General features: G+C 39.7%; 1 protein-coding gene across 1 annotated transcript; it reads left to right on the top strand.

Annotated features, from left to right (window-relative positions):
- The first annotated feature begins 221 nt into the window (after nucleotides 1-221).
- Nucleotides 222-4,590, top strand: IRS2 (insulin receptor substrate 2). The gene is made up of 3 exons (XM_029286039.1): nucleotides 222-1,141; nucleotides 1,208-1,379; nucleotides 1,569-4,590. Exons 1-3 carry the CDS (start codon nucleotides 222-224, stop codon nucleotides 3,585-3,587), a joined length of 3,111 nt encoding a protein of 1,036 aa, XP_029141872.1. The 3' UTR covers nucleotides 3,588-4,590.
- Nucleotides 4,591-24,253: the final 19,663 nt, after the last annotated feature.

Below are 24,253 nucleotides of genomic sequence, written 5' to 3'. Positions count from 1 at the left end.
CGTGTTGTTTTGCTCTTCGCGGGGACGAGCAAAGTGTGAGAAGTAACTCGCTGCGTCCGTGGTGCTGAAACTGACAGAGCTTGCGCAGTAGCCTCGGGCGGACAGAGGCGAAGGAGCGCGAGCTGACAGTAACGAGCAGACCCAGAAGATACCAGGGACAGGTGCCGCACACCGCCGAAGCCCGGGGCTCGCCCTCCTGGAATACCGTCCCATTCTGGGGGATGGCGACCGCCCCCGCACCGGAATCGCCCAGCAGCTCTTCGGCTGGCCCCAATCTCAACAACAACAACAACAACAACAACCAGCAACAACAACAGGAGCAGCAGCAGCCACCTCCGGGCGTGCGCAAGTGCGGCTACCTTCGCAAGCAGAAGCATGGCCACAAGCGCTTCTTCGTGCTTCGCGCCCCCAGTGGCGGGGCGGCAGCGGGGGAGGAGGCGTCGCCGCAGCAGCCAGCCCGACTGGAGTACTACGAGAGTGAGAAGAAGTGGCGGAGTAAGTCCACGGCTCCCAAGCGGACCATTGCCCTCGACGCTTGCCTCAATATCCACAAACGAGCCGACGCCAAGCACAAGCACCTCATCGCCCTCTACACGCGCGACGAGTACTTCGCCTTGGCAGCTGAAAGCGAGCCTGAGCAGGAGGCCTGGTACCAAGCGATCACGGAGCTGCTTCACGAGGGCCAGGCCGCGGCACAGGGCTCTCCTCGGCACCCGTCCCAGTTGGCCTCCTGCGAGGACTTCAGCTACGGGCAACTGGGCTGCAGGCCCCCTTCGTCCGCCGCCTACCGCGAGGTGTGGCAGGTGACGCTGAAGCCGAAGGGACTCGGGCAGAGCCGCAACCTCACGGGCGTGCACCGCCTGTGCCTGGCGGCGCGTACGGTCGGGCTGGTGCGGCTCAACTGTGACCGGCCTTGCGTGACGCTGCAGCTTATGAACATCCGCCGATGCGGTCACTCGGACAGCTTTTTCTTCATGGAACTGGGGCGTTCGGCCTCAACGGGGCCCGGGGAACTCTGGATGCAAGCCGACGACTCGGTGGTGGCGCAGAACATCCACGAGACCATCCTGGAGGCCATGAAGGCGCTGCGGGAGCTCGTAGAGTTCCGCCCGCGGAGCAAGAGCCAGTCCTCGTCCTCCTCGTCCGGAGGCGCCACCACAGTCGCCGTGACTGCGGGCGGCGGCGGGGGATTATCGTCTATGTGCAGCCGGCCCATCTCAGTTCCCGGCCGCCGCCATCACGCCCATCATCACCCGCTGGCGCCTCTGCCCCCCAGCCAGACCGGCCTCCTCCGCCGTTCGCGCACTGACATCTTGACTGTAGCAGGGAGTAGCAGCAGCAGCAGCAGCAGCAGCAGTAGCAGCAGCCACAGCAGCCGGGTGCGGACGGCCAGCGAGAGTGATGGAATTAGGGCTGACTCGCTGTCTGGCAGCCCCCTGAGCCCCGAAACGGGGCAAATCTCACATCGCCTTGGAATCAGAGGGGTCCCTAGCCCACTAGGAGGACCAACAGCAATCCATTCTGGTGGCTCCCTAGCTTTAGGGCATTCTTCCTCCCTGGGACCAAAGTTGACCACAGAGCCAAGCTTGGCCTCTCAGCGCTTATCTAGTTGCAGCGCTTCTGCTTCTGGTTCCCCCAGTGACCTAGCTGGCTTCATGACTTTTGAGGAATTAGACTCCAGTCCAGCTGGAGAGCTACTGCCTTTCTCATCTTCTTCAGCAACAAGCCACCATAGCAACACACCTGAGACTCCTCCTGGCTGGCAGTTGGATAGTTACATTGTTATGGAGCGGGAACCCATCCGCCACCAGCTATATCTTTGTGGAGAGGACAAGGTTCCCAGGAAGCGCACTTACTCTTTGACAACACCAGCACACCAAGGCTCCTTGCCTCCTTCAGTTTCCTCTGCCTCCCTCAACGAGTACACACTCATGCAGGCCACCTTTTCAAGAGCGGGATATTCACCAAAGACAACCTATACTCCTTATCCCGAAGATTATTGTGATGTGGACATTGGGTGTGGTGGCATCAGCAGTGATAGGTCACACATAGGTTGTATTGTGCCTAAGGAGGATGGCTATATGCCCATGAGTCCCAGCATATCATCTGTCGTGTCATTGCAGACTGATTCTGATAGCTATATGTCTATGCACCCCACCAGTGTGTCAGCCCCACAACAGATTGCACAGTCTTATTCTTACAAAATCAACAGGGAGAGTTCTCCAGATGATTGTGGTTACATGCATATGTGGGGTACCAGAACCAGGCTGCCTGGAGAGAGTCCAGAAGAGAGATTGGCCAACAATGACTACATCAGTATGTCCCCTTTGCTTTTGCCCCCTTTGCATGGACCTTCTGCTTCAGATTCACCTATGCTCTCAACTGATCATTTCAGTGCTTTGAGGCTTGGAAACCAGGCTGGTTACTTGGGTAGCCTATTGCATGCATGCCAACAGCAGTCAGATTCCCACGGTGAGAGAAAGGACAGTGACCAGTACGTGTTTATGAGCTCTCCAACAGGCAGACAGAATTACGCCCCCAAAGGGAAATTCTTTCTTGCTCCATGCAACAATACTTCAGTGCATTTATCCATGCATCACAATCAAATTGAGAACTCTTTCAGCCAAAAGACAGGCAATACCCAGTCCACTCACCCTTCTCTGGGGCTTTTGCTACCCAGCATGAATGAACAGCCTCTTCTAAAGGAACCTCAGAGTTCCAGTGGAGATTATGTTGATATTGGCTACTCACTGGCGCCAGCCTGTGAGGGTGTATCTTCTCTGCTTAACCCTGGCTTAGGTGGGCATAATGGCTCAAGGATTTCCAATTATATGAACCTCAATTTTGATGGTCCACAGACAAGTGCCATCTCTCTGAGGTCCTTGGAAGAAATACTTATGCCAGTATCTTGCCCTAACCCCGGGCAGCTAGACAAGCATTATTTAAAGGTTGGAATGCAGATGGCTTACCTTTCCAGCCCAACTTCTGAAGCTGGTGACTATGCAGAAATGATTTTTAACACTGCCACCGCACCACCCCAGCCCATCTCACACAAGCCAGAAAGTGCTTGTGTGACTAGCCCTGGCCCTGGAATGAAGCAACTTACCCTTCCTGGGGTGGAGGCTTTTGCCTTTGCTAGTCCTCCTTTTGATCCCAATCATGGAGCCAAAGTCATTCGTGCTGATCCTCAGGGGCGTCGAAGGCACAGCTCAGAAACTTTCTTATCTACTACCACAGTGACTCCTGTTTCTCCTTCCTTTGCACACAATCCTAAGCGGCAGAATTCTGCCTCTGTAGAAAATGTGTCCCTCAGGAAAAATGAAGGTTTGGGAGAGGAACAGAACAGTAGCCCCATGTGCCGGGAAACCTCAGCTGGCTTCCAGAATGGCCTCAACTACATTGCTGTTGATGCATTGCATGGAAGTAATCTTGCAGTTGGAGACCAAGTTGAGCACAAAGACATGTATGCTATCAATGGAAATATCAACAGTACTTATGCCAGTATAAATGTTCTGGCCCACAATCTGAAAAAAACATCTTTAGTGAAAGGTGAGTTTGCACACTTATTCCTGCTTCCCTTTCAATAACTGAGCTTTTGAAAGAGCCATTAGAGCCAAAGAAAGCACAAAATCAAAATACTTTGCCTATTTACTTTAAATTATTTTGCTGAACTTTTGTGGAGATGCTGGCTTATATGAAAGTATTCCAAATTTAAATATGTGAGTCTCAGCTAGTGTGTTGTTATTTCTTAGTCCAGTAACATGTTGATGCTCCAGTTCTAAAACTAATTCCTACTGAAAAAGGATGTAGTTTAGAGTAAGTAGGTAAATTCTCCTTACCCATGGAGCTGGATTCCTGGTGATTTCATAAATACGACCATGAAGTTTTCTTGGCAGCAGAATAGAACTCATTTGCTACTTCCTTCTTCCAGGTTGTTTTTTCAACTTTTCAATCTAATCCACTGCATTTGCAATATCCTCAGGAGAACTCTTGCCCAAATACTAATCTTGGGCTACCATATTATACCAAACATCAGAACAAGTATTTGAGGGAGTTCAGAGATAGGGAAGATGAATACTTTGCTGCTGGATTAAAAGCCCAGATTTTTGCCATCTAGATACCATAGTCTTAATGGACCAGATCTTATCCTGTTTTGATTTTTGAGATGAGCCAAGCTGGCTACATTCAGAGTAAACATAAATAAAATTACGCTATTGACATTTTTGCCCATGTAGCTTTTTATTTTGCTATAGGGATCTTAAATCAGTCATGCTTTTATTCTCTCTCTTGTATGTTTTCTCCCATTGGGGAATTCTTATTGCTCTACTCTGTTATGGAATGGTAGCACTATTTTTATTTATTTTTCTGAAGAAAAAACATAAGAGAAAAAGAAAGATGTCATGTACTATGAATGAACAAAATAATACAAGAGATGTAAAACAAACCCCAAAAATGTATATCAAAAAAATAAGATTGCTCAAAAGTCCTCTTCCTTGGCCCTTTTCAAAAAAAAAAAAAGACAAACCCAATAGATTCAGATGTTGACAAAAAATGGGTCTCAAGCATCCACTGCACTGCTGTGAACTGTGTATATATTTATTAACCAAGGGTTACACAATCATTACTTTGGTGCCCTCCCAAATGTTGAAGTTCATGTAATTCCTGATACTTTGATAAATGCAGTGTGGTTAGTTATTATGGAATAGTTACATTATTTTTATGTGCAGTGGTATTCATTTTTGTTGCAACTTTCAAAAAAAACCAAATAATAACAGGTCTATAAATTTGAATTGTTTGTTATGGAAACCTAGAATAGTTGATACAAAATACACTTTCAGTGTTATCTATTGATGTTAACTTTAAAATTATACCCATCCCAAATAATAATAAGGAAAACATAAGGAAAATGCTAGCATTTAACAGAATAACTGTAGTAATCAATAACAGGAATGTTAAGCTTGGTGTATCTCACAGAAATTAGCAGTTATATTTTGTTTGGCACAAAATTTGTAAACGATAAAGAGCTGAAATAACCATGATCTTGAAAGTGTATAAAATAATATCAAATCTGGTGTGTTTACCTTTTCCCCAGCTGTGTGTTACTTTGCTCCTCCAAATGCCCTCTTGATTCAACAATGTTCAAGTTTATTCTTTGAACTTGCTGAACCAGATAAGGTCAAGTATATTTCAGAAGATAAGCAAAACACTGAGGCATTCACTTAGTATTCTTCAATCCTAATCTGTACAATGTCATGCTGTTTTTAGTCACTTCCAAATGACTAAGGGCTGTGCATTTGTTATTTAAAAGAATCTTTGTCTACTGTAATTTTTAAGCTCTGCACTTTCTGCTTCAGTTCAGCTCAAAAAATAAAACAAATGTCTTAACATCTAGAATATCTAAAAATCTTTGTCAGCTAAAAACATACAAAACAGGTGTGTATTCCTCAACTTACAACCATTTATTTAATGGTACTTCAAAAAGAACCAGTAAAAAGAAAAATTGTTGTTTCATAGCTGGGCCATCAACAAGCATGTGGTTAAATCTGTGGATATAAGTAAAAGGTTGCATTGAAAGTGGAAGAACTATATAATGGGCATTTATGCCTAGTTTGTCTATGAATCTTGACAATATACATAGGTAACTGAATTTCTAACATTGAAAAGTGCCAGAAATTAAAACAGTTAATACAGTGGTAAAATAGATTCCCAAATGACCACAGCCAGAAAGATCACAGACCACATGACTTTATGTCAAGTTGGAGACATCAAAGAGAATGCTACAGAGCCCTTTCTTCTCATCTCCAAACCAGAGCCAAAACCATAGCTAAATCAGAGTTTTTCTTCACCTTGTATTGGCCAAAACGTGGCAGTAACTGAACTAGTAATATGGGGGAAGGGAGTGGGAGTGGGAATATCCCTCTCCTGCTGGCCCTTTATCAGGTGGGCACACTTCCGCCCCCTTTCTACTGCATGCATGTCAGAAGATTCAGTAATGGTTAAACCAGCAGAAACTTCCCACAACTTTGCAAGTAATCATCTGAGCCATCAATATGCATGAGTAGCCAGGATAGTTATCAATATAACCAGGGGCTGGGGTGCTTAGCAACTTACAAGATCAGCATTGGCCTGCAACACAGCACGGGGAATTCCCACTTCATTCAGTACCAGCCCTGCCAGATGTGCAGAATTATTATAGCAGTAATTATAATAATTAATATAATAATTATATTAATTATAGCAGTAATCAACTCACAAACTACCCATTGGTGTTAGGGGACTCCTACCTCAGCTCCTAGCAACTGCCTACAAGTTGCTGAGGACCTCTCTCGTACAGCTTGTTGGTAGTCATGCCATTGGGTTGCATCACGGCAGCTGTTGCAACCCAGCCATCACACCATGTGGGGCATCTGTTGGATTCTCCTCACAGTGTGTAGGCAGGTGTCAGCTTTTCCAAATAGATCAGACTGGGAAGCAATCTCCACTGGAGGACCAGAACTATACTTTATGAGAAAGGCTGCAATGACAAAATCTTGCAAGTCTGCCCATGTCTTCCCTTCTCTCCCTCTTTCAGCCAGAGGAGTGAAAAGAGTTTTGAGTTTCTTTGTGATGCTCTTCTGCCTCTTTGGACCTAATGCACGTTTCCTCTGAACCTGGTATTTCTCTAACAGTATTTCAATTCTTTCTCCAAAGTCATTTCCATGGCTTCCTACAATAGGTCATATGGGGGTGGCACTTGCTGAACCAGGACTCTTTGCTCAACCTCTGTCTACTCACATGATATGGGAAAGTCATGTGGGGAATCTTGGAGGAGAGAATAGATACTGCTGTTCCCCAAAACCCCACACACAAAACAGGAGATCTAGAAAGAAAGCCTCTCCTATTTTCCTGGAATTCCTCCCCCAGATCAGCCTCCTTTCCAAGTCCCAGCCTCAGCCCAAATTAGGGGGAGGGATCAGTAGATCTTTTCTATTAGCAGAAAAATCCACCAATCACTGCACCTTAGCTTGCCCTACAGTAAATTACTAAAACAACATCATTCTCAATTTTTGTTAACACTGTGCATCACAGTTTGGTTATTTTGACAGAGTAAATTTATGCTGGCATACTTTATACTATCTTAAGGAATGGAGGTTAGTAAATTAAACTGGCTAGCACGATGTCTCTAGTCAACCACAAGAGTCTTCACAGCATGAAGTTCTAATATAGGAAAACATATTATAAAATATTGTGAAAATAACATCATTCAGTCCAGTAAATTCAATACTGCCAGCTTTTGTCCATGGTGGTGCTATCAACCTGTTTGCTGCTTGCTCTTCCATAATGCTCTTGATACCCATGGGATGAGTGGTGCTCCCAGTCAGTCTGTTGATAGGTTGATCATTACAGCTGAATGATGCTTGGGTGACAGCTGAGAAATTATACAGCTGCTTTAAAGAGTTGCTGAATGATGCAATTTTCTTCCTACACATTCCAAGTATATTTTCTAAATTATTCCTGATGCATTGTATGCATAATATTGGTGTCCCAATACTCATACCTTTGTTACAAACCATGGAAATGGATGATTTCTAGTCCCTAATATCATAATAGTTTAGTTAGTTCCTAAAGTAACCCAGTTTTGCTTGAGTTGTTGTTTTATTATCTCTCTTGGAACATTCATCATATTTATTTTCTTTATCAAATTGTCCTTTGCAACTATAATGAAAAAAACTGTACTAAGCTTGAGCAGGGGGCTGGACTGCTTGAGCAGGGGCCTGGACTAGAAGACCTCCAAGGTCCCTTCCAGCTCTATTCTATTCTAAAAGTAAAACAAGAAGAAAACTGTGAAGGAGAATGTCAGGGCCCAGTGTACCATAAATCTGCATTTTCTCTTTTCCAAATAGCATGTAGTAAAGAGCTCAGATAATTCAGAGAAGAATCTTTTGTGTGCCCTGAAAAATTGCTTCCTTATATTTATTCTAGCTTTAATAGAGGAAGTAGATAATTTCCCGTCTGATCTCCTATTCCTGGTTCTAGGAGAATTGTGGCAGTGATACTGAAGGGAAACTTAGCAGTGTAATGTTAATGTTAGATGTGCAGCATCTTCTGCGGCAGCTAATATTTCTGGAGCAGCTCTGAATTCCTAAGAAGGTTTCTTAGAACTAAGAAGTTCCTTAGAATTTAGAAATCAGCTATGCCTACGTTAATCAGTAATTGAAAAAAACAGTAAATTAGTACATAAGGATAGTCTGTACCTTTGGTTACTTTTGATTAGAACTTACTGATTCGTTTTTTCCCCCTTTCCAGAATGAAGAAACAAGTTTCATCCTTATACTTGATAGAACTGTCATCATTTTAGATTTAAGCTGCTATAAGATCCATTTTTCTCCCTACTTCACATAGCTTTCAGAACATTTCTTCATTATTATTGGAGGAGAAGCAACCTGTCTCATTTACCAGGATCTTTTGCAACACCGTGCCGCTGTTTGCATAAATTGTGCTCAGCGTGATATCTTTTAGGACTTTGGACCTCAGCTGATGGATTGTGATCATTGCATTTTCAGTACCAATGAACTGTACTTACTCTTCAGCATGTTAAGAGGTTCTGCTTGCACATGCTACAGCAGTAAAATTTGGTGTTTACTAGCATATTTTCAAACCTCTACAGCACTACCTCAGTTAAAAGTCAAACTGGATTTGTATTGTGGCTTAGGATGGCTGACATTTCCTTTCTCTCAGTGGCATAGTACAGTTGTCAGCCTTACCGAATCTATCAAGAACCCTGCTACTGGCTGGCTGCTTCTTTTACTTACATGCAAATGGAAAATGGGACCTGAAAAACTTAAAGCCAAGATGAAACTTGATAGATTAGATTTCTATCACTATATTTCTGATAAATATAAGATCTGCTGTGGAAGCAGCAAAACTTGGTACCATTAAACTGTACTGGGATGTCACTCTATACCTCTGATACATTTGTTTGATAGTTTCTTTTAAAGTTTTGCAGACTTCAGAGATCTTTTATCCTATTTGTATGCTTAGGTTTATCAGTCTATTCTTGGTATTAGCTTATTTTCTTGCAACTAAAATTTAGAAATGAAGGGTAATACATGTCAAAAAGATGGCAAACTTTTGTACAAAATTCAGCATATTATTCAGTAAAGCTGAATATTTTTCTTCAACAAGAAATAATAATTTCCATTAAAAAAAACCATAATATTTGGGGAGAGAACAAAATTTTCAGTCAGTCTCCCAAAGATAGTTCATAAGAACATACATATTCAGTATTTTGAAAATAACAGTGTCAGAGCTGCTATTTTTACATATCTTCAAAGCTTTGGTGGTCCTCTTCTTGTTGCTTCTGATCCATTTTTGATTCAAGAGAGTTTTTAAAAATGTATTACTATCATTACTAAGAGCAACTGTAAGTTTTCCCTTGAGCATTGTCTGTGTTTAAGCAATGAACACAACGTCACCAGAAGCAGTACTTTCTATCTTTACTGAGCTATTGCTCAGGATAATTCAAAATTCTCCTGCTTTCATGCTGAGCAGTGGGACAGAAGACTCTGTAGAATGATGCACCTGAATGTAATCTCTACTCACTCAAGATTTTTTGAGGGAATGGGAGGAGAGTATATGTTGAAGAATAGAATTACCAAATTTAAAAAAAAAAGTACCCCACATTTCTGCAGAAATTTTTGACTGCAATTTCTAATATTCTGATTAATGCCCATGCTGGCTTGGGTTGTGGAAATTGTGATCCAAAACATCTTGAAAGCATTAAGTTATGGGGGAATGTCATAAATTTAATGAAGATAGCTGGATATCATGTCCTCAAGTAATGGAGCACTGCATCTAATGACTTCAGGGGGAAAAGTAAGTCCCTGAGACCATAATAATCAGTTTAGTTAAGTTTCTAAAATAAACAAGCTTGAATATATACTGACATTGTCAATAATTTACATTTCACAAGGCATATGCAAATAATTACATTCTTAATCTAGTTTACAATATGAAACCAAAATGTATAAATGTTAAATTTGCTAACACTTTGCTATGTATATTGGGTCTTTGTAAATTCAGCCTAATTTTACCTTAAATTTTAAAATATTTTTTGCTATGTAACATTAACAGTTATAAGCAGTGTTTTCTTTTTAGAAATATAATTGTTTCTGGACATTGAGATAGTAAATATATTTCTTGGCATTGTGCTAAGGCAAAATACTTAATTTATCTTGCTGTGTCTTCCAATGCACACCATGTATATAGAAATAATCAGTGATGCTGCTGGGGAACAGAAACCGTGGAACTAAAATTTAGTCTTTAGTCTTTACTGATCTTGGCTGCTATCCTTAATAGCCATATGCAATAAAATATTATTTATTGAAGCATTAAAGTCCTTGAAGGCCTGTTCTGTTTTTAAAATCAAAATTGTTCTGTATTATATACCTTTTTGCTATGTTTTGGAGCCTCTTGCTCAATCTACTTCTCTAGTCAAAAACTCCATTAGTAAAAATGACCAATTCTGTCTTTTGCTTGAAAATGTGCACTCTAATCCTGGGAAAATACTTTCAGATTTATTAATAACAGCAGTTTTAAACAGATATTTTGTCCCATCAATCCCTGTAGTGATTGTCAACAACCTTTTTGGCAAATAAACTGCTAGTATTACCACGTGGGGTAAGTAATATCTCTAGAAATTAATATTTTTTCATCTTAATGACTTTTTATTATTTATAGCCATGTATTTTAGTTGTATTTTGAGAAGTTGTATTTAGTAGCTATCAGTTTGTTCGATTGCTTGTTTAATATTAGGCTTGTATGCCACACATTTCGCCAAGGTGACTCTAGGCAGCTTACAGTCAAACAATAATAATACCATTTAAACATTAAAATGCTAAAACTATAAATACCATGCAGTTAAAAATTCAGATAAAATTTGATTAACCATAATGGAAAGGAAGGGAACAAAGTGTGCGTGGGGAGGAGGTGGGGTCTGACTAATCCATTAACTTCCTCCAAGACAATTCCACTATCAATTTCATCCAGATATCAGGGTTTGACACTAGAAATCTTTGATCTAATAAAATATTCATTTGTAAAATCTTGTTTTATTAAACTTTAAGTATAAAATATTTACTTTTTACAGTGTGCAAAGAGACCCATCATTTCTGCCATCATTATACCAACCATAGAAAATTCTGATCACTTTAAAAAAAAAATGCTGCAAAACAATTATCTCTTAAGAATCAGCATAATAATGTATTTTCAAGCATAAACTGGGTGCAGTGGATTCTGTGAAAGATTAAGGAGGGGAGACCACAAACATGGTCTCTGACATTCACTCAGCCATCCATTTTTTCCTTGATGCTGTTCTTCTCTTCTCATTGGCTATAACATCATCACAATTTGTCATCAGCAACATTGGCAAGGGCTCTGGCAGGTGGCTGTTTTTCTCTCACCACAGACATATAAAATTAAACTCTCTGCCTACCCCAAAGTCAGCCTAACCTATGTAACTTGCTTACCAGCACAAGAAAAACAATAGTGAGTTCTCCCTCCCTCTTAATTGTCGACACTGCAGATCAAATTTGTGTGTATGCATGCACATGTCCCAAGCTACATAGGACAAAATGCCTTTATAAGTGTGTAGGAATTAATAAAGAAATTAAGATTGCATCGCTCAGCTGTAAAGCACTGAGCTGTACCTCAAATCTCTTTGGGGTGGGATTTCTTCTGGAAGAAGAAATTATATTTGCAAATCCAAAATTATATTTGCAAATCCAGGCAGGCAAGGGGAAGGTAAGTGCTTAATAGCTTCAACAAACCATTCACCTTGGAAAAATCCATGGCACCAACCCCTGTCCTAGAGGTATATCACTCAGACTATTTTTATTCTGGGTTTTTTTTGTCAAGGCTTAATAAATATTGATGCATTGTGAATTTTTTTCTGGATCTGAATCATCGCCTACAAATTGGTATAAATGCAAATAATGCAGAAAAAGGTGATGACAAAAAAAGGAAAACAAATGCCAATGCTGCTAATCCAAAAATTTGAAGGCTGTTGTACATGAAATAGAATTAAGTTTAGTTAAGATTTCTTCCGTGATTTGTAGTGTATGCCAGATAGTTCTGCACATGACTACATTGAGTTCAGCAGGGCTTACTTCCAAATTATACCTTAACTTCCCCTTCTTCATAACAAAGCTATCAATACATTTCAATCTTCTAAACAATGTTCTGTTGTATCTAACTAATACTTTAAAATGGTATTACATTTGTTTTTTTACAAATTCAAGTGCCTAACCTGATAATATTAGAACAGACATGTCAAACACAAGGCCCGGGGCCCGGATGTGGCCCGCAAAGTGGTTTCATGTGGCCCGCGAAGCCATCCTGGAAACAATGAGGGAACGCCCCCCCCTGCCTTGGCTCTGGCCCAGGCCGGCCAGGAGCCAATGTACAATTTTGTGGTGGCCATCTATGCTGAAACACATTCAGTCTTAGCTCCACAAGGCTGTCTGGAAACAGCGAGGAACCAGCCCCTGCCGACACGGCCCCGCCCCCTGGGTGCATGCTGGGGAGGTGTCACCCTTTGTGAGGAATGAAGAAATGGACTATGCCTTGGCGCTTGCCCCGATCCCACCCCCTTCTGCCAGAGGCCCTCAGATCTGTCCCACTCCTGCCCAGGCCCCCACAGGCACCCTTGATGCGAATGATGTAGAGAGCTGGCCATGCCCACCCAGTAGGCCACACCCACTCCATCCATGCCCACCCAGTAGGCCGCATCCACCCTGGCCACACACCCCCGGCCCCCCGAGGGCAACCGCAATGCTGATGCGGCCCTCAATGAAATTGAGTTTGACACCCCTGTATTAGAAGGAAGGAAGGAAGGAAGGAAGGAAGGAAGGAAAAGAAAGAAGGAGGGAAGGAAGGAAGGGAAAGAAAGAAAAAGAAAGAAAGAAAGAAAGAAAGAAAGAAAGAAAGAAAGAAAGAAAGAAAGAAAGAAAGAAAGAAAGAAAGAAAGAAAGAAAGAAAGAAAAGGAGAATTGGGCACAATTATCTTTAAATCGATCAAACTCTTAATCTTAATCCTTCATTTCCTATACCTCTATCACTTAGATACCTAAGGTAATAAATAATTTCTAGTAGACATTTTTCATTTAAATTTCTTTTTTTAAACAGCGATAATAACTTATTGTTTTATCAATGTATAAAATACAAAGAAAAATAAAAATAGGAAATTAAGGGAACAACAAATCTATCTAATTGGTAAAACCAAAGTTAAAGTTTCATTTTTTTTATCACAAGCATAAAATCCCGAAGTGATATCCAAATAAAAAACATAAATATATTTTCCTCTTTGAATAGAACAACCAGTTTAACCATTATTGCTTTATCTTGCTGCTGTTGAAATAATATGTATTTCTATTTGCACTTAATAATTTTTATAAAATATCACCATTTATATTAACAAAATTCACTGTACTCTTTCAGATTCTTTAACTTAAAAGAAAATATTTTTATCCATTTTAAAACACTAATCTTTTTGTTAAAAACATTTATAAGATTAAAACATTCTAATGCATCTTTTTAAAAACTCTCTCTTAGCATACATACTTTAAAGTTCACTTTCAGACCAATGAAATTCCAACTAACTCCAATTAATTCATTAAATTTTGATCACTCCCTCCAAGTTACCCTCATAGAATAAAAATTCTTCTTGCATACATCCTTTTTAAAGGTCTAGATTTTTCTTTAAGCTAATACATCTTTTTCTTTAACTTTTTCTTAACATATTTTCAAATAAACTTTCAATAATATTTTACAAACTTTAGGAGTTATTTAAGCATTAAATACCTTTTCAAACTTTAGATTAATACTTTCTTTCAATTATAAATATCAAACTGATGGAAATCCATCCTAATTCCAGTTGACTCATTAAGTTTAAGTCAGTCTCTCCACCTTGTCTTTATGGAGTAAAGTCTTTTTCTTCTCTGGAATGTTTGTCAAGTAGTTATAAGCTTTTCTTTTTCTCAAGGATTTCTCAACCTTGTTAATGACCATGAGGAAAAGTCCCAAACTTGTCCTTTTAAATGTTGTAAATTTTCTTGGAGCTCTTTTAATTGTGTTGGGAGTCTTGTATTTAAGCCATCATAATAAAAATTGGTATCATGTTTATATTCCAAAATTACAATTGAATCCTTTGCATTGTCAGCTACTTGTGAAATTGCCTCAGTGGTTTGATGATTTTCTACACAAATTTATATCTCTGAAGTAGTGTGAATAGTCTTTTTAACATCCTTGGAGCATAGCTGATCTATAAACTGATGTATTTTATTTAAAGAATTTTTCAAATACATCTCTAATAATTTGCTCCTCCATTTTCTTAACTCCCTCTTTAGTCAAAGGGTAGCTTTTTTGTAAGTCACTTAAGAATTACTGACCAATCAGGAATCAAAAATTGGAAAGTTTTAGTTTTAGCCACCTACAGCAAAGCAGACCAAGCTACAAATTACTAAAAATAATAAACTAAAATCCAACTTTCTGCCCTTATATTTCCTCATCAATTTTTTAGGGATAATCCACACTTCCTTATTTTAGCTTGCCTTAGCAGCCTTCTTCCTTATTGTTTAACAAGAAGAAATCCACCAAATGGCGCAGATCTTCAAAAAGAAATAACAAGCTATAGCTAAAGAGATCCTCTTATAGCTTAATAAAGATTAATCATCCTTTAAAATGGTTAAGAAATGAAAGGCACAACTTACTGTTCATTTGAAAAATAAATTCAAAATGGTTGCTTCTTTAACCACAAACTGATTGTAGCCTCACCCCCAGTTTTCGGCACACAAGCTGCTTCAAAGTGCAGCTCCTGAAGCTACTTGCAGACTTGTTGCTATATTGGAGGCTCTTGAGGGGTAATTCTAGGACTTTCCCTAACCCAGGAGAGTCATATAAACTAAAGGAATGCCGGTTCCTTCTGTTGATAGTTGAAAGAAGCTACATTCCAGGGAAAAACCCTCTCGGGGATCCTTTCCTAGGTGTGTATTCAGTTGGCTATCTTCACCAGAAGTCAACATTTTTCATTTAAATTTCTACTATGTCCTCCAGTACTTCTTCATGGGGATTTTATTTTTTTGGAAGCCCTCATCCAGATCCACACTGTTTAGCTAATAAGCAGCAGGTTTCCGCCATAGGTCATATCAGAAACCTTGCTGTAGCACTTGAGTATTAATTTTATTATTTTATTATTTATTACTAGAGTTTACTTTTTTCAGGTAAGAAGCTTCCTTGCAACCACAAGATGGCCTCCTAAGTCTCCTTCTGAGTCTGATTGCCAAAGTAAGAAGCACTATGTAGAAAGAAGAGTTACTCTGAGGACAGATGCACAACTTGGGTATCTCCGACATGTAGTTGGACCCCAAAGGCAGCCAAAGACCCATGGGAGGTCAAGAGGCTAAACAATTCTTCCTAAACTCTGAGCAAACAGATGTTCAAGGAGGTAAGTTTCAATGATCATTTTTATTTGGGAGGAGATGGTATTCCAATCCTGTCTCCCTCACTTCTTTTAATGTGAACTTTCAATATCCATCCCCATTTTACAAACAAACAAAAGAGACCTGTATAAGTATAATGTAGCAGCTGCTGCACTGCATACAGTACAGCTTAGCCCTTAAATCATATGTAAATGATACTCTCACTGTTAATGTGTCTATGGTAGTAAACATACTGTAGTTATGTTCCTAAACTTGAAAAACTGAAGAATACCATGTTGAGAGAAAGCAGCCCACCCATTCAACACTGGCTAATTTTCTACAAACAAACACCAGTCTGACATATATACCGAGCCCATTACTCACTTTATGAAAAAGCCCCAACTTCCATGGTCTAGATCAGTGGTTCTCAACCTGTGGGTCGGGACCCCATTTGGGGTCGATCGACCATTTCAGGGGGGTCGCCAAGCAAGGCTGTCCGCCATTTTTTTGTCCACCATTTTTTTTGTCCGCCATTTTTCCCCCTTTTTCGGTGGGTGCCTTACCTCCCTTGGGCAGGTCCAGCTGGTGGTCGGCCTGCTCCGTCTCTGCCGCTTGCCAGCTACGCCTCGGCCGGCGCAGGGGGTGGAACCACGCATGCGCGGCGCTCCTGGGCAGGGAAAGTCCTCGACTTACGACTGGTTGGGTAGTCCTCGACTTACGACCGGTTTAGTCCTCGACTTACGACCGGTTTAGTCCTCAATTTACGACCGGTTTAGTCCTTGACTTACGACCGGTTGGGGTCACAGCATTAAAAAGGTTGAGAACCACTGGTCTAGATTGTACTATTCAGACACAAGTTTATCATCCCATTCAGGACCAATCTAATATTGATAGGATAATATTTTTCTAGTTAACAAAATGCCAGAGCATTGGAACCATTGTAAAGATGTTTAATTTAATTACAATCATTTTTCCTGTTTAAATTTTTCCCCAAGTTGCTGGTTGCTCTACAGAGGAAATCTTCCCTGTGAAACATACCTTCATTAAGTAAAGGATAGTAATTTTGATTGGAGACAAGGTAAATACACCTTCTTCCATTGCTTCAAAGTGGCACTTCTTCTCTTCCCATGGATTGATTACCGGGTGAACAAAGAGATCCGCCATGCCGCATGAAATCCTCAGCCCCTCTCCCTCTAGCCTCCATGGTCTTACCATGAACTTCCAGGAACAAACCCGTTTGTATGGGAAATAAAGAAAATGGCATACTAAGTCAATGATAGTTTTAATGTGCTTATAGTTCATGTTATTCTCCTGAAAAGGGGAATTTGAGTTACAATCCTAGAACTTCTCCATAAATGATAGATATCACCTTATCCACAGTAGTCCTATATTACCCAAAGTAGTATAAAAAAGGACACACTTAAGATGCAAAGCTTTTGCCCACTTCTGAATTACACAGAGATTCCCAAAATCCAAAAACTGATTTTAAAAAAATTAGTAAGGGGATATCCTGAACAATATATAGCTTGGCTTTGGTAATAATAATATTGAATCTGAAGACAAACACCTTTACCTTGAAAAATGACATATTTTTAAATTTTTATTATTAAAAATTAATAAATTCAGGCAATTTTTCAGATTATGTATTTTTATGTCTTTTTAATGGGGAATACATATAGAAAGGAATGCACTAGCACCAGCAGCTGCAAGTCCAGTATAGAAACAACCCAGTGTATTTCCCATTGTGTGCCTGCTTACTCTCTTGTAATCCCTTCCTCTCTAATCTCTCTGCTCGGCAAGAGGGGAGTAGAGGAGGGAAACAAGTTGTTTTTGTAGGCAATCTCTCCTCTGTCTGACCCATTTCCTTCCAGTATACTCAGCCAAGATGGTATTGTGATCCAAATGCCTTCCAGGTTCTAGGAGAATTGTGGCAGTGATACTGAAGGGAAACTTAGCAGTGTAATGTTAATGTTAGATGTGCAGCATCTTCTGCAGCAGCTAATATTTCTGGAGCAGCTCTGAATTCCTAAGAAGGTTCCTTAGAACTAAGAAGTTCCTTAGAATTTAGAAATCAGCTATGCCTATGTTAATCAGTAATAAAAAAAAAACAGTAAATTAGTACATAAGGATAGTCTGTACCTTCCTGTTTTAAGCTGCTTTAAGAACCCAATCAGAGGCAACATGATGCTCATTCCAAAGGACTGGCACTACCATCAAAAAGCAGCACCTCTAAGCCTCATCTTCTTTCAAGTGGAGAACCACTAAGAGTTTCTATAACTACTAAGAGCTTCTAGAATGGGAATATGGTCCTGCAGATAACTTGGTCTGAAAGAAAAAAGATTAAATGTACTGGAAGTTTGTTAAATCAGTCTTGTATACATATATATGAAAGAAAGGGCATGTTGCCAACCAGTCAAGCTTCTAGGCAGAAATGTAGCCAGTTCATTGAGGAACCTTCATAGTTTTGGGAACTATTACAAGGAAGGAATCATCAGAAATATGAACTTCCTACAAGGACAGAATCACTAGATGATACTGTTTAAGTCCCTCAGTTGACTGCCCCCAGTACTGCTTCCTTTGCCTACTGAATTATACAATAACCACATTGTTTTGTTTGTATATTTAGTTGGAAACCTTCTTAGCCAACAAATGGGATGGGAAAAGTTTACTTTAAAATGCACTAAGACTGAAAACCACAAAAAATTAAATGAATAAACATATATTTATTTATGAATTCAGAACAAGTAATCCAGAGAAAAATAAACAACGAGCTCAATGATCTAACCACAGTAACTCCCACTTTCATCTCTGTCCTTTTAGTAATCCTTTCTGACATTCTCATCTGAGGTCCTTTATCACAACTTAATTGTACCCTGACAATACAGATCTTCCCCTGCAAGCCACAGTTTTGTTCTCCTCTCATTTCTAGCATGAATGTTTTAACTTTAAGCTGTTGCAATGCGTACCTTAAACTGATATATCTCCACAGATCTACAGTAATGCTTGGCCACCAGTATCTTGGAGAAAAGGTTAATTGAGGTTGCTGTGTGTGAACCTGCTCTTTGTGGGGAAACAAACTACAAGTTTCATTTTCTTCCCTGATCCAACTTTCTCTTTCCCAACAGCACCTCTATCTTATCTGGGTTTAACTTCGACTCTTCTTCCTTTTCCAGCCTATTATCAAGATTATCCATTGCTAAAGGATATTGACTGCTTCCTTGGAGTTAGATGCTGGACAGTGGTAGCACTCTAAACCCCTAAATTATGTCCTCTAGCTGTTTCATATGGATGTTAAAAACATAAGGGGACAACCACTAACTACCCACTAAGTGTACTAGGATAATATCTAGATCAACCACTCAATCTAAAGCCCTCTCCAAATATTAGTAATGTGATGACAGTGAGCACCATGACTTCCAAGCATCTCTAGATACTCTCTACAAATTCCAAATATTAAATCTATTTTAATTAAGTAATAATTAACCAAAATCTTGCATCTATAATGTTGTATTTTTCATATAAGAATATTGAAAACTTATGATATTTCATGTGAGATATCATTATCTTGGTAGATCTTGAAGATAATATTACCTTGCATACTCTAAACCAGAGTTTTGATTCAGAATACAGAATAACAGAGTTGAAAGGGACCTTGGAGTTCTTCTAGTCCTACTCCCTGCTCAGTCAGGAGATCCTATTCCATTCTGGACAAACTTATTCTTAAAAACCTCCAGTGATGGAGCACCCACAACTTCTAGAGGCAAGCCATTCCACTGATTAATTGTTCTCATTGTCAGGAAATTTCTCCTTAGTTCTACGTTGGATGTCTCCTTGATAAGTTTCCAGTTATTACTTTTTGTCTTGTCCTCAGTTGTTTTGGAGAATATGTTGAAACCCCCCTTCTCCGTGACAGTCCCTCAAATATTGGAAGACTGCAATCATATCACCAGTGGTGGGATTCCGCCAGTTCGCACCAATTCGGCAGAATCGGTAGCTAATTTTTTGTTGCCCAGGCCCAGAATGGACTTCGAGAAGCGGCATCCACACAGAGAACTGGTTGTTCACATATTTGAATCCCACCACTGCATATCACCCCTAGTCCTTTTCTTCATTAGATTAGACATACCCAATTCCTGCAACCATTCATTGTATGTTTTAGCCTCTAGTCCACTAATCATGTTTGTTGTTCTTTTCTGCACTCTTTCTACAGTCTCAACATCCGTTTTTATCATGGTGACGAAAACTGGATACAGTATTCCAAGTGTGGTCTTACCAAATCAATGCAAAGTGGTACTAACACTTCATGTGACCTTGATACTATTCCTCTGTTGATGCAGTCCAAGACTGCATTGGCTTTTTTGGCAACTGCAGCATACTGCTGGCTCATATTTAAATAGTTGTCCACTAGGACTCTTAGCTCCTCTCACAGTTACTGCTTTTGAGCCAGGTATTACCTGTTCTATGCCTGTGCATTTGGTTTTTCTTGCCCAAGTATAAAACCTTACTTTTCTCAGCAGTGAATTGCATTTTGTTGGATAGGGCCCAACGTTCAAGTCTTTCAAGATCCTTCTGGATCCTGAGCCTATCTTCTTAAATGTTGGTTATTCCCTCCCAGTTTGATGTCTGCAAATTTGATGAGTTCCCCTTCTATCCCCTCATCTAAATCATTTATGAAGATGTTTAAGACAGAACTTTGGGCATAAGACAGAACTTTGGGGGTATCTCACTGCATACTTCCCTCCATGAAGATGTAGTTCCATAGAGGACTACATGTTGAGTATGGTTGGTCAGCCAGTTACAAACCCCTCTGAGTAATGATGCTATCTATCCCACATTTTTCTATCTTACCAAGAAATAGGCTGTGGTCTACTTTGTCAAATGTCTTACTGAAATCTAAGTATACCATGTCCACAGCATTTTGCTGGTCCACTAATTTAGTTATTTTATCAAAGGATGCAATAGGTTTTGTCTGGCATTATCTGTTTTTGACAAAGCGACATTGGCTTCTATTAATTCCTTTACTTATTTCTAGATGTTCATAGATCTGTTGCTTAATTATCTTTTCCAGGATCTTCCCAGGTATTGATGTGAGGTTGACTGGTCTGTAGTTTCCTACATCCTTTTTTTTCCTTTTTTGAATATGGGAATCATAGCAGCTCTTTTCCAGTCCTGTGGTAGTTCCCCAGTGCTCCAAGATCTTTGAAAGGTATGGTTTAATGGTTCTGAGATCATGTCTGGGATGTAATCCATCTGATCCTGGTAATGGGTAGGTTGTCTTACCATTTTCTTACTTATTTTGACTTTTATTCCTAGTCTGCCTGTTATGGTATTACTTTTGGTAGGTTAGACTATTTTTTCCTTTTGTGTAAAGACAGAGGCAAAGAATGAATTAAGCAGTTTCATTTTCTCCCTGCTGCTTACCATGTCCTTGCCATTTTCTCCCATTAGTAGACCCATTGTTTCCTTGATTTTTTTCTGGTTTTTATATATTGGAAAAAACTTTTTTATTATTATTTTTGAGATTTGTTGCAAATCTTAGTTCATTCTAAGCCTTAGTTTTCCTGACTTCATCTTTGCAGATTCTGGCTATTTGCTGGCTATTTGCTGGCTATTTGCTGGCTAGTTACCTAAGGCAGAATACCAGCATATAGCTGGAATCTGCAAAGATGAAGTGTCCCTCTTTCCATGTTTTATACTTGTCCTTTTTGTCTTTCAGTTTATTAGAGAGCTCTTTATGCAACCGTGCTGGTTTCTTCTGGGGTCTCTTTTTTTTCTTTTTCAATGGCATTGTACGAAACTGGGCTTTTATAATCTCATTTTTCAGAGATTCCGAAGCTTCTTGAGTTATTTTCCCCTTTAAGATTTTCATCCATGGAATCATTCTCAAGCTCTTTCTAAGTTTGTTGAAATCAGCTCTCTTAAAGTTCAAGACTCTATTTTGACTTTGTTCTCTTGCTTATGCTTGCGTAATGTTGAATTCTAATTCAAAGTTCTTGCCGCTTCAACTCTTTCTATCATTTCAACTCTATCATTTTCATTCTAAATTATCTATCACAACTATCATCTGCCTGCCTGCCTGCCTGCCTGCCTGCCTGCCTGCCTGCCTGCCTGCCTGCCTGTCTGTCTGTCTGTCTGTCTGTCTGTCTGTCTATCTATCTATCTATCTATCTATCTATCTATCTATCTATCTATCTATCTATCTATCTATCTATCTCTATTTATCATCTATCTATCTATCTATCTATCTATCTATCTATCTATCATCTATCTATCTATCCTATCATTTCATCTTCAGTTAGAGTTTTGAATGAAGGCTAAATAAATAAGCTTACCAGGATCTTTGGCAGCTTCCTCCAGAACAAGAGATTTTATATGATGCTGAATGATAAGAACAGTAGATGGAGGATGCCGAAGAATGGACTGCCACAAGGAAGTGTATTATCTCCAACATTGTATAACATATACAGTATATGAATGATCAACCAGTCCCCAACAACACATGTCTATTCATCTATGCAGACGATACAGCAGTGGCCACACATGAATCAACTTTTGATGAGGTAGCTGGAAAACTTATGGTAGCAGTTGAAGAATTAGGACAATACTACACCATCAATCATTTAATCCCAACAAGACCCAAATGTGTGTTTTCCACCTCTGAAATCAAGATGCAAGGGAAGAGTTGGATATTATGTGAAAAGGAAGATTTGTCCTTCCTGCTTCCCAGGGCTGAGAGAGAGAGAGAGAGAGAGAGAGAGAGAGAGAGAGAGAGAGAGAGAGAGACTGGGGCCAAGATCACCCAGCTGGCTTCATGCCCAAGGCAGGAATAGAACTCACTGTCTCCCAGTTTCTAGCCTAGTGCCTTTAACCACTACACTAAACCGGCCCACATAGTAAGCATACACAAATGTACATATTATGTATCCTCCCATATAAGATCATATACGGAAACAACCCAAACACTTGACAACCACTATTTCTATCAAGTCCTCTTAAACCTGTCAACAGTAAATTAAACCTCAGCACACAACCTTTGGACCTGGCAGGCTAATCAGATCTGAATGACCTGTGATGTTCTTTGCAAGTGTTGCCCAGGTGACTTGAAGCTGCCCATTCAGGTACACTGAACCAACCAGTTTGATAAGTGATGCTTCCTAACACAGGAGGAAGTCCTCTTTTTATGCTGTTCCATGATATCTGTCTAAGGTTGTTTCCCCATCAGCAATGGAAAAATCTGTTCTTCTGTTTTGGATCTTTTGTAGATGTCTTTGAATTCTTTGTAATTTCTGAGTTTATTTATTTGTTTTCTTGTTCTATTTATTTATATTCTGCCTTTGTGATTTAAGGGTTGTCTGTTTCTGTGTTCATGTTTTGTCTATGTTTATATTTGTAATTCTTATAAAATCAATACTCTTCATTACATTACATCATTATATGGGTTTATCAGCTGCCTGAGATGTGAGTGAGCATCCTTGCAGATTGTGACTTTCCAAAGATGGATAGTTAGGCAGAACAGTTTTAGAACAGCTCCTGACCTGTCTGATTACCAGAAGCTCTAATTGTTGATCAACATTTAGTTGCACTTTGTATCTTGCCCTTCTAGGACAGATGCACAGTTCTGGATAAGATAAATTACAAGGTAAAGAAAACAGGAGTTCCAAAGATGTCATAAACGTTCCAAGAAAATGAAAACCAGCTTGGTGGGGCTAGGGAAGCATATAAGAGAAAGAATTGTCCAACATGTTTAAAAGGTTTACTTTATTGAACCAGAATTATTCATTTGCTTCTAATTTAAAGCTAGCTTGCTGAAGATTGCAGCATTATAATTAACAATAATCATTCAGTACCTCCACCCCAGTCAGTATCACCAGCCTACTTGACTCTCTGTTTTCCAAAGACTGCTGACTTGCTTTGGTTCAAAGTTGACTCCCACAGTTTATTATGAGATGTAATTACCACTGACAGATTACACCTGTAGCAATTGGAACTTATTATGCACATCACTTTTGTATCAAATTGCATCGTATGATCTCAGGACTGTAAACAAATAAAGCATTTTTCCCTAGTGAAAATTCAAGTCCTGAAAACAAAGTGTTCTACTTAATTAGTACTGAATCTCAAGCAATTTTGGCATTACATATTTTACATTTTCATTAAAACAGGTCTAATAGTTTCTAACAGCATTCATAGTAAATAAAGTCAGTGTTTATTGTATTGCTAACCCATGGATGGATATAAGGAACGGTTGCTGGAATTGGGTATGTCTAGTTTTAAAGACCAGGAGCTGACTGTGGCTCAGATCATGACCTTCTTGTTGCAAAATTTAGGCTTAAATTGAAGAAAGTAGGGAAAAACACTAGGCCACTCAGGTATGAACTAAATCATATCCCTGATGAATATACAGTAGAGGTGACAAATAGATTTAAGGAATTAGATCTGATAGACAGAGTGCCTGAAGAATTATGGACAGAGGTTCACAACATTATACAAGAGGTAGCAACTAAAACTATTCCAAAGAAAAAGAAATGCAAGAAAGCAAAATGGCTGTCTGAGGAAGCTTTGCAAATAGCTGAGGAAAAAAGGGAAGCGAAAGGCAAGGGAGAAAGAGAAAGATACACCCAATTGAATGCAGAATTCCAGAGAATAGCTAGAAGAGATAAGAATGCCCTCTTAAATGAACAGTGCAAAGAAATAGAAGAAAACAATAGAATAGGGAGAACCAGAGATCTCTGGTTGGAGATATGAAGAGAATGTTTCATGCAAAGATGGGCATGATAAAGGACCAAAATGGCAGGGAC

This window comes from Protobothrops mucrosquamatus, unplaced genomic scaffold (genome assembly GCF_001527695.2).
Source record: "Protobothrops mucrosquamatus isolate PMUCROS unplaced genomic scaffold, P.Mucros_1.0 scaffold_199, whole genome shotgun sequence".
NCBI classification, from domain to species: Eukaryota; Metazoa; Chordata; class Lepidosauria; order Squamata; family Viperidae; genus Protobothrops; species Protobothrops mucrosquamatus.
The sequence above is the reverse complement of the archived record's forward strand: the minus strand, read 5'-3'. Positions and strand labels throughout refer to the sequence as shown.

Bases quoted from the DNA above. Each gene is read 5' to 3' on its own strand.
- IRS2 (XM_029286039.1), top strand. From the start codon at position 222: ATGGCGACCGCCCCCGCACCGGAATCGCCCAGCAGCTCTTCGGCTGGC. The intron at 1,142-1,207 runs GTCCGGAGGCGC...GTCTATGTGCAG, and splicing joins AGCCAGTCCTCGTCCTCCTC to CCGGCCCATCTCAGTTCCCG. The intron at 1,380-1,568 runs GTGCGGACGGCC...CTGGGACCAAAG, and splicing joins GCAGCAGCCACAGCAGCCGG to TTGACCACAGAGCCAAGCTT.